Source organism: Salvelinus alpinus, chromosome 4 (assembly GCF_045679555.1).
Source record: "Salvelinus alpinus chromosome 4, SLU_Salpinus.1, whole genome shotgun sequence".
Taxonomy (NCBI): Eukaryota; Metazoa; Chordata; class Actinopteri; order Salmoniformes; family Salmonidae; genus Salvelinus; species Salvelinus alpinus.
The window spans coordinates 34,074,199-34,088,891 of NC_092089.1; the positions used below are offsets into that span (position 1 = coordinate 34,074,199).

The 14,693-nt window shown below is 48.9% G+C and overlaps 1 protein-coding gene across 11 annotated transcripts in view; it reads left to right on the forward strand.

Moving 5' to 3' along the window:
* Positions 1–14,693, forward strand: part of pou2f2b (POU class 2 homeobox 2b) — a 108,968-nt gene that overhangs the window by 86,782 nt on the left and 7,493 nt on the right. For 4 of the 11 annotated variants that reach the window (XM_071396729.1, XM_071396732.1, XM_071396734.1 and 1 more), the window contains exons 4-15: positions 259–315; positions 725–844; positions 1,151–1,504; positions 5,682–5,781; positions 6,059–6,150; positions 6,331–6,474; positions 6,644–6,785; positions 11,997–12,145; positions 13,143–13,343; positions 13,634–13,842; positions 14,043–14,111; positions 14,440–14,522. In XM_071396729.1, coding sequence (XP_071252830.1) covers positions 259–315; positions 725–844; positions 1,151–1,504; positions 5,682–5,781; positions 6,059–6,150; positions 6,331–6,474; positions 6,644–6,785; positions 11,997–12,145; positions 13,143–13,343; positions 13,634–13,842; positions 14,043–14,111; positions 14,440–14,522 — 1,720 coding nt within the window. The remainder of the gene's footprint in view (positions 1–258; positions 316–724; positions 845–1,150; positions 1,505–5,681; positions 5,782–6,058; positions 6,151–6,330; positions 6,475–6,643; positions 6,786–11,996; positions 12,146–13,142; positions 13,344–13,633; positions 13,843–14,042; positions 14,112–14,439; positions 14,523–14,693) is intronic. The other 7 variants (XM_071396730.1, XM_071396733.1, XM_071396737.1 and 4 more) reach the window with 5 other exon arrangements.

Below are 14,693 nucleotides of genomic sequence, written 5' to 3' on the forward strand. Positions count from 1 at the left end.
ACAAGTAGCCTAATACCAAGCCACAAGCATCAATACAGCAGTGTGTTTCCCACATCTGGTCCTGGAGACACCAAGGGATGCACATTTCTGTTTTTACCCAAAATACACCTGATTCCACTTATCAAAGGCTGGATGATGAGTTACTGAGTGGAATGTGTTGGGGTCCCCAGGACAGGATTGGGAAACACTGCAGTCGTGTATTCTTTTTTTATGATCATTTATGTTCATCTGTACTGATGGTTTTTGTCCTTTTAACAGCTTCAGCAGATGAAAATCAGTCCCTTTCACCTTTCTCCAACCCTCAGCAGCAACAAGGTGTGTGTGTGTGTGTGTGTGTGTGTGTGTGTGTGTGTGTGTGTGTGTGTGTGTGTGTGTGTGTGTGTGTGTGTGTGTGTGTGTGTGTGTGTGTGTGTGTGTGTGTGCGTGCGTGCGTGCGTGCGTGCGTGCGTGCGTGCGTGCGTGCGTGCGTGCGTGCGTGCACATGTGTGTTTTGTGTGGCCACACTATAGAGTATTTTGCCACATTTGCATACAGATTGACAGGTATGCAAAACAGTCAGACTAGCCAGTTTGGACATGCCCATTCCAGGAAGAAGGGATGACTGTCCCTCGTTTCTAAAGAAAAGAAAGGCACCTTCCTGTTTGGCATGCAGGTTACCACAGCAGACAGAGCAGAACAGTCAGCTTCGTTTAACTGTATCCCTCGTTCTCTCTCCTCCTCTCAGAATAAGATGGAAGAGTGTGGTGAGATGTCCCCGGGCCCTCCTCCCCACCACAGCCACGCCCCCTCACAGACGCCCCTCCCACACACACAGCTCATGCTGACCGGCTCCCAACTGGCAGGGGTAAGACAAGGAGGAAGAGGCTTAACAAACAAAACACATTGATGCACACTCACAAAAACACAGACACATGCTTATGGTCTGGCTTGAGTTCACTGCTTTTTCCTTCTTCTTTTTCTCTGCTCTTTCACATACCCTCTGCACCTCCCTCCCTCCCTCCCTCCCTCCCTCCCTCCCTCCCTCCCTCCCTCCCTCCCTCCCTCCCTCCCTCCCTCCCTCCCTCCCTCCCTCCCTCCCATTCTTTCTTTCTCTATCCCTCTCTTGCTCTCTTTCTCTGTGTCTCTCTCTCGCTCGGTGTCTCTTTCTCAGTTGACAGCTCTCTTGCCAGCGCAGCAGCAGTTGTTACTGCAGCAGGCTCAGGCTCAGCTTCTAGCTGCAGCTGTGCAGCAGTCTGTTCAGCAGTCCAATGCAGCTCACGCAGCTCACGCAGCCCACGCAGCCCACGCAGCCCACGCAGCCGCCCAAGCCAATCAGCAAGCTCAGGCAGCCGCAGCAGCCAATCAACATGCCCAGCAGCAGCAGGCGGGACAGACAGGGCAGCAGGGCCAATCACAGCCCCAGGGACAGGGACAGAGCACACAGGAACAGACAGGTCAACCTGTCCCTGTCCCGCCCACTCATCCCCAGCTCACTCTCTCTCAGCCAATTCAGCTCACCGCCCAGGTACTGACAACCAATCACAAGGCACATCCTGGCTGGGAAGAGGTGTGGAAGGGTCTTGATTCAGGAGACAGTCTGGGATCCTCCGTTTTTATTGATCTTTTTTTTAATCGCTTGTGTTGCTCTGCTGTTCTTTCAGTCTTTTCTCTTGGCCTCTATATGAAGGGGATGTTTTCATTTGTTCTCTGTACATTTGTGTTCTCTCCATATCTGACCCCTCTGTTCTCTCCATATCTGACCCCTCTGTTCTCTCCATATCTGACCCCTCTGTTCTCTCCATCTCTGACCCCTCTGTTCTCTCCATATCTGACCCCTCTGTTCTCTCCATATCTGACCCCTCTGTTCTCTCCATCTCTGACCCCTCTGTTCTCTCCATATCTGATCCCTCTGTTCTCTCCATCTCTGACCCCTCTGTTCTCTCCATCTCTGACCCCTCTGTTCTCTCCATATCTGACCCCTCTGTTCTCTCCATATCTGACCCCTCTGTTCTCTCCATATCTGACCCCTCTGTTCTCTCCATATCTGACCCCTCTGTTCTCTCCATATCTGACCCCTCTGTTCTCTCCATCTCTGACCCCTCTGTTCTCTCCATATCTGACCCCTCTGTTCACTCCATCTCTGACCCCTCTGTTCTCTCCATATTTGACCCCTCTGTTCACTCCATCTCTGACCCCTCTGTTCTCTCCATATCTGACCCCTCTGTTCTCTCCATATCTGACCCCTCTGTTCTCTCCATATCTGACCCCTCTGTTCTCTCCATATCTGACCCCTCTGTTCTCTCCATATCTGACCCCTCTGTTCTCTCCATATCTGACCCCTCTGTTCTCTCCATATCTGACCCCTCTGTTCTCTCCATCTCTGACCCCTCTGTTCTCTCCATATCTGACCCCTCTGTTCTCTCCATATCTGACCCCTCTGTTCTCTCCATATCTGACCCCTCTGTTCTCTCCATATCTGACCCCTCTGTTCTCTCCATATCTGACCCTTCTGTTCACTCCATATCTGACCCCTCTGTTCTCTCCATATCTGACCCCTCTGTTCTCTCCATATCTGACCCCTCTGTTCTCTCCATATCTGACCCCTCTGTTCTCTCCATATCTGACCCCTCTGTTCTCTCCATATCTGACCCCTCTGTTCTCTCCATATCTGACCCCTCTGTTCTCTCCATATCTGACCCCTCTGTTCTCTCCATATCTGACCCCTCTGTTCTCTCCATCTCTGACCCCTCTGTTCTCTCCATCTCTGACCCCTCTGTTCTCTCCATCTCTGACCCCTCTGTTCTCTCCATATCTGACCCCTCTGTTCTCTCCATATCTGACCCCTCTGTTCTCTCCATCTCTGACCCCTCCGTTCTCTCCATATCTGATCCCTCTGTTCTCTCCATATCTGACCCCTCTGTTCTCTCCATATCTGATCCCTCTGTTCTCTCCATCTCTGATCCCTCTGTTCTCTCCATCTCTGACCCCTCTGTTCTCTCCATATCTGACCCCTCTGTTCTCTCCATCTCTGACCCCTCTGTTCTCTCCATATCTGACCCCTCTGTTCTCTCCATATCTGACCCCTCTGTTCTCTCCATCTCTGACCCCTCTGTTCTCTCCATATCTGACCCCTCTGTTCTCTCCATCTCTGACCCCTCTGTTCTCTCCATATCTGAACCCTCTGTTCTCTCCATATCTGACCCCTCTGTTCTCTCCATATCTGACCCCTCTGTTCTCTCCATCTCTGACCCCTCTGTTCTCTCCATATCTGACCCCTCTGTTCTCTCCATCTCTGACCCCTCTGTTCTCTCCATATCTGACCCCTCTGTTCTCTCCATATCTGACCCCTCTGTTCTCTCCATCTCTGACCCCTCTGTTCTCTCCATATCTGACCCCTCTGTTCTCTCCATCTCTGACCCCTCTGTTCTCTCCATCTCTGAACCCTCTGTTCTCTCCATCTCTGACCCCTCTGTTCTCTCCATCTCTGACCCCTCTGTTCTCTCCATATCTGATCCCTCTGTTCTCTCCATATATGACCCCTCTGTTCTCTCCATCTCTGACCCCTCTGTTCTCTCCATATCTGACCCCTCTGTTCTCTCCATATCTGACCCCTCTGTTCTCTCCATATCTGACCCCTCTGTTCTCTCCATCTCGGACCCCTCTGTTCTCTCCATATCTGACCCCTCTGTTCACTCCATCTCTGACCCCTCTGTTCTCTCCATATCTGACCCCTCTGTTCACTCCATCTCTGACCCCTCTGTTCTCTCCATCTCTGACCCCTCTGTTCTCTCCATATCTGACCCCTCTGTTCTCTCCATATCTGACCCCTCTGTTCTCTCCATATCTGACCCCTCTGTTCTCTCCATCTCTGACCCCTCTGTTCTCTCCATCTCTGACCCCTCTGTTCTCTCCATCTCTGACCCCTCTGTTCTCTCCATATCTGACCCCTCTGTTCTCTCCATATCTGACCCCTCTGTTCTCTCCATCTCTGACCCCTCTGTTCTCTCCATATCTGATCCCTCTGTTCTCTCCATATCTGACCCCTCTGTTCTCTCCATATCTGATCCCTCTGTTCTCTCCATCTCTGATCCCTCTGTTCTCTCCATCTCTGACCCCTCTGTTCTCTCCATCTCTGACCCCTCTGTTCTCTCCATATCTGACCCCTCTGTTCTCTCCATATCTGACCCCTCTGTTCTCTCCATATCTGACCCCTCTGTTCTCTCCATATCTGACCCCTCTGTTCTCTCCATCTCTGACCCCTCTGTTCTCTCCATATCTGACCCCTCTGTTCTCTCCATATCTGACCCCTCTGTTCTCTCCATATCTGACCCCTCTGTTCTCTCCATCTCTGACCCCTCTGTTCTCTCCATATCTGACCCCTCTGTTCTCTCCATCTCTGACCCCTCTGTTCTCTCCATCTCTGACCCCTCTGTTCTCTCCATCTCTGACCCCTCTGTTCTCTCCATCTCTGACCCCTCTGTTCTCTCCATCTCTGACCCCTCTGTTCTCTCCATATCTGACCCCTCTGTTCTCTCCATCTCTGACCCCTCTGTTCTCTCCATCTCTGACCCCTCTGTTCTCTCCATCTCTGACCCCTCTGTTCTCTCCATATCTGACCCCTCTGTTCTCTCCATCTCTGACCCCTCTGTTCTCTCCATCTCTGACCCCTCTGTTCTCTCCATATCTGGCCCCTCTGTTCTCTCCATATCTGACCCCTCTGTTCTCTCCATCTCTGACCCCTCTGTTCTCTCCATATCTGACCCCTCTGTTCTCTCCATATCTGACCCCTCTGTTCTCTCCATATCTGACCCCTCTGTTCTCTCCATCTCTGACCCCTCTGTTCACTCCATATCTGACCCCTCTGTTCTCTCCATATCTGACCCCTCTGTTCTCTCCATATCTGACCCCTCTGTTCTCTCCATATCGGACCCCTCTGTTCTCTCCATATCTGACCCCTCTGTTCTCTCCATATCTGACCCCTCTGTTCTCTCCATATCTGACCCCTCTGTTCTCTCCATCTCTGACCCCTCTGTTCTCTCCATATCTGACCCCTCTGTTCTCTCCATCTCTGACCCCTCTGTTCTCTCCATATCTGACCCCTCTGTTCTCTCCATCTCTGACCCCTCTGTTCTCTCCATATCTGACCCCTCTGTTCTCTCCATATCTGACCCCTCTGTTCTCTCCATCTCTGACCCCTCTGTTCTCTCCATCTCTGACCCCTCTGTTCTCTCCATCTCTGACCCCTCTGTTCTCTCCATCTCTGACCCCTCTGTTCTCTCCATATCTGACCCCTCTGTTCTCTCCATCTCTGACCCCTCTGTTCACTCCATCTCTGACCCCTCTGTTCTCTCCATATTTGACCCCTCTGTTCACTCCATCTCTGACCCCTCTGTTCTCTCCATATCTGACCCCTCTGTTCTCTCCATCTCTGACCCCTCTGTTCTCTCCATATCTGACCCCTCTGTTCTCTCCATATCTGACCCCTCTGTTCTCTCCATATCTGACCCCTCTGTTCTCTCCATATCTGACCCCTCTGTTCTCTCCATCTCTGACCCCTCTGTTCACTCCATCTCTGACCCCTCTGTTCTCTCCATATCTGACCCCTCTGTTCACTCCATCTCTGACCCCTCTGTTCTCTCCATCTCTGACCCCTCTGTTCTCTCCATCTCTGATCTCTATTCTGTCCTCCTGTCTCCCTGCAGGACATCCAGCAGTTGTTGCAGCTGCAGCAGTTGGTTCTGGTGCCAGGACACCACCTGCAGTCTCCTCAGTTCCTCCTCCAACAGCACCAAGGGCAGCAAGGTGGGCTCCTCGCACTAGCCACCACCACTGGTTCTATTCTATTGGGACAGTGCCCTGAAGATGGGCTGTACATGTTCCAACTATCAACAAACAGATTTCATGTATTTATAAGTGCCAACTGTTGACAACCATTAACAGGTTCTTCAAATGTCTAATACTAGAATGCCTAGCATTGGATTCTCTGATCGACCATGGAGCTTTGTGGAATATTACATATGTTGTTTGTTCACATAACTGATCATAGGCCTACTGATTCCCTCACTTCTTCACTCCTCAGGACTGCTATCAACACCAAATCTGATTCAGCTACCTCAGCAAAACCAAGGGAGCCTCCTGTCCGCTCCCACCAGGCTGGGGCTCCAAGCACAGGTAGGCCCACTGAGGAAACACCCAGGCTTTGAGAGAGGCTACAGGCCCGGCTCTTTCCAACAAACATCTCTTCTCATCATTCTGTCATATCCAGTAAACGCCTCTCTTCTGCTATATAATTCTCGCTCTCTCTCGCTCTCCCACTCTCTTTTTCCTCCTCCTCCCCCTCTCCCCCTGTAGAGAGACAAGGCTATGGAGAGCAGTGGGGTCATGACCTCTGTGTCCTCTGTGACCTCTCACCCCGAGGAGCCCAGTGACCTTGAGGAACTGGAGGTGTTCGCCCGCACCTTCAAACAGAGACGCATCAAACTGGGCTTTACACAGGTACGCCTTTCTGTGTGTGTGTGTGTGCGTGTGTGTGTGTGTGTGTGTGTGTGTGTGTGTGTGTGTGTGTGTGTGTGTGTGTGTGTGTGTGTGTGTGTGTGTGTGTGTGTGTGTGTGTGTGTGTGTGTGTGTGCTAACTCTGTATTTTCCTCCTCCCTTGCTCTCTCAGGGTGACGTGGGAATGGCCATGGGGAAGCTATATGGGAATGATTTCAGCCAGACCACCATCTCTCGCTTCGAGGCCCTCAACCTGAGCTTTAAGAACATGTGCAAACTCAAACCACTACTGGAGAAGTGGCTCAATGATGCAGGTGAGAGGGGAGGGTGGGGAATGAGGGAGAGGACGGGAGGATGGGAGAAGGGAGGGGCCAGGAGAAAGGAGAGGGAGGATGGGAGAGGTGGAGAGAGGAGGTGAGGGAATTGGTGAAGGAGAAAGGTGTATGACACTTTGAATCAATCAATAAATCAGTTGATTAATTAACCAATCCCCAAGTTGCATTAATCTGTAGAATTAATAACTTTATTTGTAAAAAATGTTTCAACTCTTTTTATTGGTATTTCCTTTCACAGTTATAGTAAACAATGGTTGAAATACAGTACATTGCACGTGGTTTTATACATTCAATATACCATGGAAACATGCTTTTTGAATGAGGTAGGAATGTATATGCCCATACAAAAATATAAAAGACTTAAGTAATACATTCATAACAAAACATTAGAAACAACAAACATGGCTCGTCTTCAAAACGAATAGAACAATTATAATAATAAGACTAATAATAAGACTAATAAGGCTAATATTAAACACTCACAAAGGTAGATCAATTAAATACAAAGCTAGTGTCTCTACATAGGTAAAGAAAGGTTGCCACATTCTGTAGAATTTGTCAGAAGAAGGGTATATTTTATCTTCTCCAATTTACTAAAGTGTAAGAGATCTTTAATCCACACAAAATGAGACGGAGGAGAGGGCGACTTCCACAGAAGTAAAATCAACCTTCTTGCCAACAAAGGCTACAAAGTCAGATGTGTGTTTTGGTAGTGTTATACTATCAGGTATTACCCCAAATAATGATGTCATGGCAGTAGGAGCAAAAGGGACCTGTAATACTTTAGATATGGTATCAAAGATGGCAGACCAGTAGTTATGTAGGGAAGAGCAGGACCAAAACATACGTATTAATGAAGCAGGAGCTTGCCGACACTTGTCGCAAACAGGGTGGACATCAGGATAGATGTTGGAGAGCCTGAGTTTAGTCCAGTGAGTGTGGTGGAGGATTTTGCATTGGATCAAACCATGTTTGGCACAAATAGAAGAGGAGTGGACATGGTGCAGAATATCTTCCCATGTTTCATCAGTCAACTCTGTATACCCTGATGAAGACAGCTTGTCTGTGGACACGTTGGTTATTAGGTTATTACATTATTGCATCTGAGCTTCTAGAGTGTGCGGCTCACCTTTTCTTTTTCTGGTGTTCTACTCCTCTAGCCAGCACCTCGCCTAAACAGGTGTTCTACTCCTCTAACCAGCACCTCGCCTAAACAGGTGTTCTACTCCTCTAGCCAGCACCTCGCCTAAACAGGTGTTCTACTCCTCTAGCCAGCACCTCGCCTAAACAGGTGTTCTACTCCTCTAGCCAGCACCTCGCCTAAACAGGTGTTCTACTCCTCTAGCCAGCACCTCGCCTAAACAGGTGTTCTACTCCTCTAGCCAGCACCTCGCCTAAACAGGTGTTCTACTCCTCTAGCCAGCACCTCGCCTAAACAGGTGTTCTACTCCTCTAGCCAGCACCTCGCCTAAACAGGTGTTCTACTCCTCTAGCCAGCACCTCGCCTAAACAGGTGTTCTACTCCTCTAGCCAGCACCTCGCCTAAACAGGTGTTCTACTCCTCTAGCCAGCACCTCGCCTAAACAGGTGTTCTACTCCTCTAGCCAGCACCTCACCTAAACAGGTGTTCTACTCCTCTAGCCAGCACCTCGCCTAAACAGGTGTTCTACTCCTCTAACCAGCACCTCGCCTAAACAGGTGTTCTACTCCTCTAGCCAGCACCTCGCCTAAACAGGTGTTCTACTCCTCTAACCAGCACCTCGCCTAAACAGGTGTTCTACTCCTCTAGCCAGCACCTCGCCCAAACAGGTGGTCTACTCCTCTAGCCAGCACCTCACCTAAACAGGTGTTCTACTCCTCTAGCCAGCACCTCACCTAAACAGGTGGTCTACTCCTCTAGCCAGCACCTCGCCTAAACAGGTGTTCTACTCCTCTAGCCAGCACCTCGCCTAAACAGGTGTTCTACTCCTCTAGCCAGCACCTCGCCTAAACAGGTGTTCTACTCCTCTAGCCAGCACCTCGCCCAAACAGGTGTTCTACTCCTCTAGCCAGCACCTCGCCCAAACAGGTGTTCTACTCCTCTAGCCAGCACCTCGCCCAAACAGGTGTTCTACTCCTCTAGCCAGCACCTCACCTAAACAGGTGTTCTACTCCTCTAGCCAGCACCTCGCCTAAACAGGTGTTCTACTCCTCTAGCCAGCACCTCGCCTAAACAGGTGTTCTACTCCTCTAGCCAGCACCTCGCCTAAACAGGTGTTCTACTCCTCTAGCCAGCACCTCGCCTAAACAGGTGTTATACTCCTCTAGCCAGCACCTCGCCTAAACAGGTGTTCTACTCCTCTAGCCAGCACCTCGCCTAAACAGGTGTTCTACTCCTCTAGCCAGCACCTCACCTAAACAGGTGTTCTACTCCTCTAGCCAGCACCTCACCTAAACAGGTGTTCTACTCCTCTAGCCAGCACCTCACCTAAACAGGTGTTCTACTCCTCTAGCCAGCACCTCACCTAAACAGGTGTTCTACTCCTCTAGCCAGCACCTCGCCTAAACAGGTGTTCTACTCCTCTAGCCAGCACCTCACCTAAACAGGTGTTCTACTCCTCTAGCCAGCACCTCGCCCAAACAGGTGTTCTACTCCTCTAACCAGCACCTCACGTAAACAGGTGTTCTACTCCTCTAGCCAGCACCTCACGTAAACAGGTGTTCTACTCCTCTAGCCAGCACCTCGCCCAAACAGGTGTTCTACTCCTCTAGCCAGCACCTCGCCCAAACAGGTGTTCTACTCCTCTAGCCAGCACCTCGCCCAAACAGGTGTTCTACTCCTCTAACCAGCACCTCGCCTAAACAGGTGTTCTACTCCTCTAGCCAGCACCTCACCTAAACAGGTGTTCTACTCCTCTAGCCAGCACCTCGCCTAAACAGGTGTTCTACTCCTCTAGCCAGCACCTCGCCTAAACAGGTGTTCTACTCCTCTAACCAGCACCTCGCCTAAACAGGTGTTCTACTCCTCTAGCCAGCACCTCGCCCAAACAGGTGGTCTACTCCTCTAGCCAGCACCTCACCTAAACAGGTGTTCTACTCCTCTAGCCAGCACCTCACCTAAACAGGTGGTCTACTCCTCTAGCCAGCACCTCGCCTAAACAGGTGTTCTACTCCTCTAGCCAGCACCTCGCCTAAACAGGTGTTCTACTCCTCTAGCCAGCACCTCGCCTAAACAGGTGTTCTACTCCTCTAGCCAGCACCTCGCCCAAACAGGTGTTCTACTCCTCTAGCCAGCACCTCGCCCAAACAGGTGTTCTACTCCTCTAGCCAGCACCTCGCCCAAACAGGTGTTCTACTCCTCTAGCCAGCACCTCACCTAAACAGGTGTTCTACTCCTCTAGCCAGCACCTCGCCTAAACAGGTGTTCTACTCCTCTAGCCAGCACCTCGCCTAAACAGGTGTTCTACTCCTCTAGCCAGCACCTCGCCTAAACAGGTGTTCTACTCCTCTAGCCAGCACCTCGCCTAAACAGGTGTTATACTCCTCTAGCCAGCACCTCGCCTAAACAGGTGTTCTACTCCTCTAGCCAGCACCTCGCCTAAACAGGTGTTCTACTCCTCTAGCCAGCACCTCACCTAAACAGGTGTTCTACTCCTCTAGCCAGCACCTCACCTAAACAGGTGTTCTACTCCTCTAGCCAGCACCTCACCTAAACAGGTGTTCTACTCCTCTAGCCAGCACCTCACCTAAACAGGTGTTCTACTCCTCTAGCCAGCACCTCGCCTAAACAGGTGTTCTACTCCTCTAGCCAGCACCTCACCTAAACAGGTGTTCTACTCCTCTAGCCAGCACCTCGCCTAAACAGGTGTTCTACTCCTCTAGCCAGCACCTCACGTAAACAGGTGTTCTACTCCTCTAGCCAGCACCTCACGTAAACAGGTGTTCTACTCCTCTAGCCAGCACCTCACCTAAACAGGTGTTCTACTCCTCTAACCAGCACCTCGCCTAAACAGGTGTTCTACTCCTCTAGCCAGCACCTCGCCTAAACAGGTGTGCGTTTCTTTCGCCTCCAGATTCATCAGTAAACTCATCACCTAGATCCTGTTCCCATAAAGTTTTAATAGCTGCGAATGAAGGATTGTGAAGAGAGGAAATTTGATCATAGCTATAAGAAATAATACCTTTTACTGTTGGGGATGGTGGGTTAAATGCATCAGTGGGAGGGCCCACAGGAAGACTGGGGAATTGAGAGGTCATGTCATGGACAAAGCTGCGCACTTGTAGATATCTAAAGAAATGACTATTCGGAAGGTGGAATTTAGCTGAGAGTTGTTGGTACGATGCAAACGTGCCGTCAATAACGTTATTTCTGAGTAGAGGGGCCCTTGCAAACCAAAGTGACTTCTAAACTGGATCCAGATCTTGAGAGTGGTTTTTACTAAAAATGTTTTAGGTATAACTTGATGTAGCAGAATGAATAGGTGAATGTGGCAAAGCAGCCAGTGAGGATGGCATACATGAGGAAGATTCTATCTTCAACCATGCTGGAATGATATGTTGGGTATCTGCAAGGATCCAGTACTGAATTACACAGAAGTTCCAGACTTCCAGATGAAGTGTGAGATAATCCCATGTAGTTTGCGGAAAAAGATTTGGAAATAAAAATAGGTATACATTGAAAGAGGTAGGAGAATTTAGGAAGGGTATTAATTTTAACCTAATTAATTAGACCAGCTAATGATAGGGGGAGTAGCGGCCATCGTTGAAAATGTTTCTCCACCAGAGTAAGGAGGAGTAAAGTTAGCCTTTAAAAAGGTTATCAAATGTGTCTATGACATGTACCCCCAAGTATGTACATTTGTTGAGAACTACTCTGAATGAAAATGTGTGTAATTGGTATTTGCTAGCTGCCGCATTTAAATGGAAAAGCTTGCTCTTATTCAGATTTAACTTGTAACCAGAGACTAGGCCAAATGCATTAAGAACAGATAGCACAATGGGTAAGGATACATCGGGGTTTGAGATATAGAGAAGCAAGTCATCAGCATAAAGTGAAACCCTTTGTTTGATGTTGCCTCTGAACACTCTCGTTACATGTGGGTTGGATCTGAATGAATGTAACCTTGAGTTAATGAAGTTATATCTGTAGAATGAGGATACCAGTTTGTGTGATTTTAAATCATCCCACTAATCAATCTCTCTGTTTGACAGAGACCATGTCCACAGACAGTACTATGCCCAGCCCCAGCTCTCTGTCCTCTTCCTTGATGGGCTTCGAGGGCCTGCCGGGCCGACGCAGGAAGAAAAGAACCAGCATCGAGACTAACGTCCGCGTGGCCCTGGAGAGAGCCTTCATCACGGTGAGAGACATGGACAGTCAGCGCATAGGAGAGGTTCCAACCAACTCAATGCACCAAGTACACATGTCAATCAGGAGCTCCACCCGGGGCAGCCCTGTTAGTTCTCTTATATACAAACACATTATATTTGCATATTTTAGCTTATTCATCATTCATAATTAACGTTTGCTTCCTTCATGTGACCGACCAATACTGGTTCATGCATGTGACGGACCAATACCTCATGAGGCTTCTTCTCTCTAAGCTGAGACCTTGAAACTCAGATATCCCTTTCTCAAAACAAGGTTCTGGGGCATACTGCCAAATTGCAGATACTGATGCACATGGAGTAATAAGGGTGATTACTGTGTGTGTTTGGGAATAGTTCTAAGTGAATGTGGTAGTAGCATAGGTAGTAGAAGAAGAATCGTTGATATGAAAGAAGAGAGTATTATTTCCGAAAATGAGGCTATTCTATATGTATAGAAAGATACATATGGTGCATAGGTAGTAACAACAAGAGAATCGTTGAAGATGCACATGGAGTCAAATCAAATTTAATCAAATCAAATGTATTTATATAGCCCTTCTTACATCAGCTGATATCTCAAAGTGCTGTACAGCAACCCAGCCTAAAACCCCAAACAGCAAGCAATGCAGGTGTAGAAGCACCTGAGTAACAAGGGAGTAATAAGGGAGATTACTGAGTGTGTTTGGGAATAGTACTAAGTGAATGTGGATTTGAAAGTTGTGTGACTGATTTGTTCAGTCACTTGCATGAACACAGAAATTGGTTATTAGAAAAGCACAAACATAAAAATGTCCATCGCAATATCACTGACATAAGGCCTTCATAACAGTGTCATACAGGAGACATAAATCTTAAGCTGACATAACATCTACACGGCTTGTTTTGTAGTTTCTGCCCTCAGAAGAACACTATAACACCGTGATATCAGTGAGGTGATAAGTATCTATTAGTACTAATGTGTCCATCTCTGTCTTTCCCGTGTATCAGCAGAACCAGAAGCCTACCTCAGAGGAGATCCTGTGTATCGCGGACCAGCTCAGCATGGAGAAGGAGGTGATCCGCGTGTGGTTCTGCAACCGCCGCCAGAAAGAGAAGCGTATCAACCCCAACAGTGCCACCCCTCCCTTGCCCAGCCAGCTCCCCCAAGCCCCACCGACACACAAACCCCCCTGCTACAGCCCACACATGGTATGGCCTGACCCGCATGATCCCCCTCTCCCAACCTTAGCCATCACAATTCTCCCCCCTATATGAATGGTGTGTCCCGCATGTCATAGTGGATGTTCTTCTGCACCCCCTGTTCCAATGTGCAGATGGTACTACCCAACCTGCATTGCTTTAGTGCTTTGCTATTACACATTAATAATCCTATCCCATTTATCCTTTTTCTATTGGATACAGCTAAGTATAGATACTCTTTTAAATATACACTCTCTCCCTCTTTTTCTCTTTGTCTTTCTCGCCCGTCTCTCTATCAGATGTCCAGTCAGCTGTCCAGTCAGCTGTCCCAGGCAGTGACCAACCTCAGTACCACATTGACCACCATGTCGTCGTTCTCCCCTCTGACCCCCAGTGGTCCCACCCACTCATCTCTCAGCTCCGCCTCCTCTCCAGTGACTCCTCCTCCTCCTTGCAGTACAGCCAGCCCAGCCCCTCCCAGCCACAGCACACTGAGTCTCAACACAGGGTGAGTATGCACCTGCATACAAAGTGTACACTTTTGGAAACTGTGCTTCACCATTGGTTCAGTATTCGGTTCACCTGCAGTTTGCAGCAAATGTTTATCAGACCCACACATGATTGACACACACTGATCTGTGACACTGCTACTTCTGTGCAGCAGTACTTTCTAACCTGTGTGTGTGACTGTGTGTTTTGTGTCCACAGCTTATGGCGTTTGGGTAAAAAGAATGGTGACGTGTCTAACTACATCACCGATTTTGCTGCAAACTTGAGGTGAAGACAACAGAGACACACATACCTATACTGTACACCCACACACACACACACACACACACTCTCTCTCTTACAGGAATATGATCGTCCGCACACCAACACAAGGTTCACAAGCAAGCATTTGGATTTGTAGCTCATAAAAACAAGATATGAATCAAGATGGTGTGTGTGTGTATCTGACCTGTGGGTTTCTCCTGCAGTGTGTCTGTGTTCAGGTCCCTGAAGTCTGTCCTCTGTCTGTTCTGCTGCTAAACCTGCTTCTCTCTCTCAGTTTCTCCTCTGTATGTAAATGGATTTCCTCCTGTGTGTGTGTGTGTATGTAACACAGGAACACTGTGATGGGAGTAAACACAGGGAACCAGGCTCTGAACCAAGCTCTCCTCAGCAACAACACTCTGGCTACTATACAAGGTGTGTTAGAGGGAGAGAGAGGTGTAGGGAAGGAGGGAGAGAGAGAAAGCGGGAGAGGGAGGGACAGTAATTTGAGGTACAAAGTGATAATAAAGGTAAGAAATGATCATGAATGCTAGACAGAAAGAATGACAGAGATGGTGAGAGGGACAGTTAGAGCTGATGAGATGA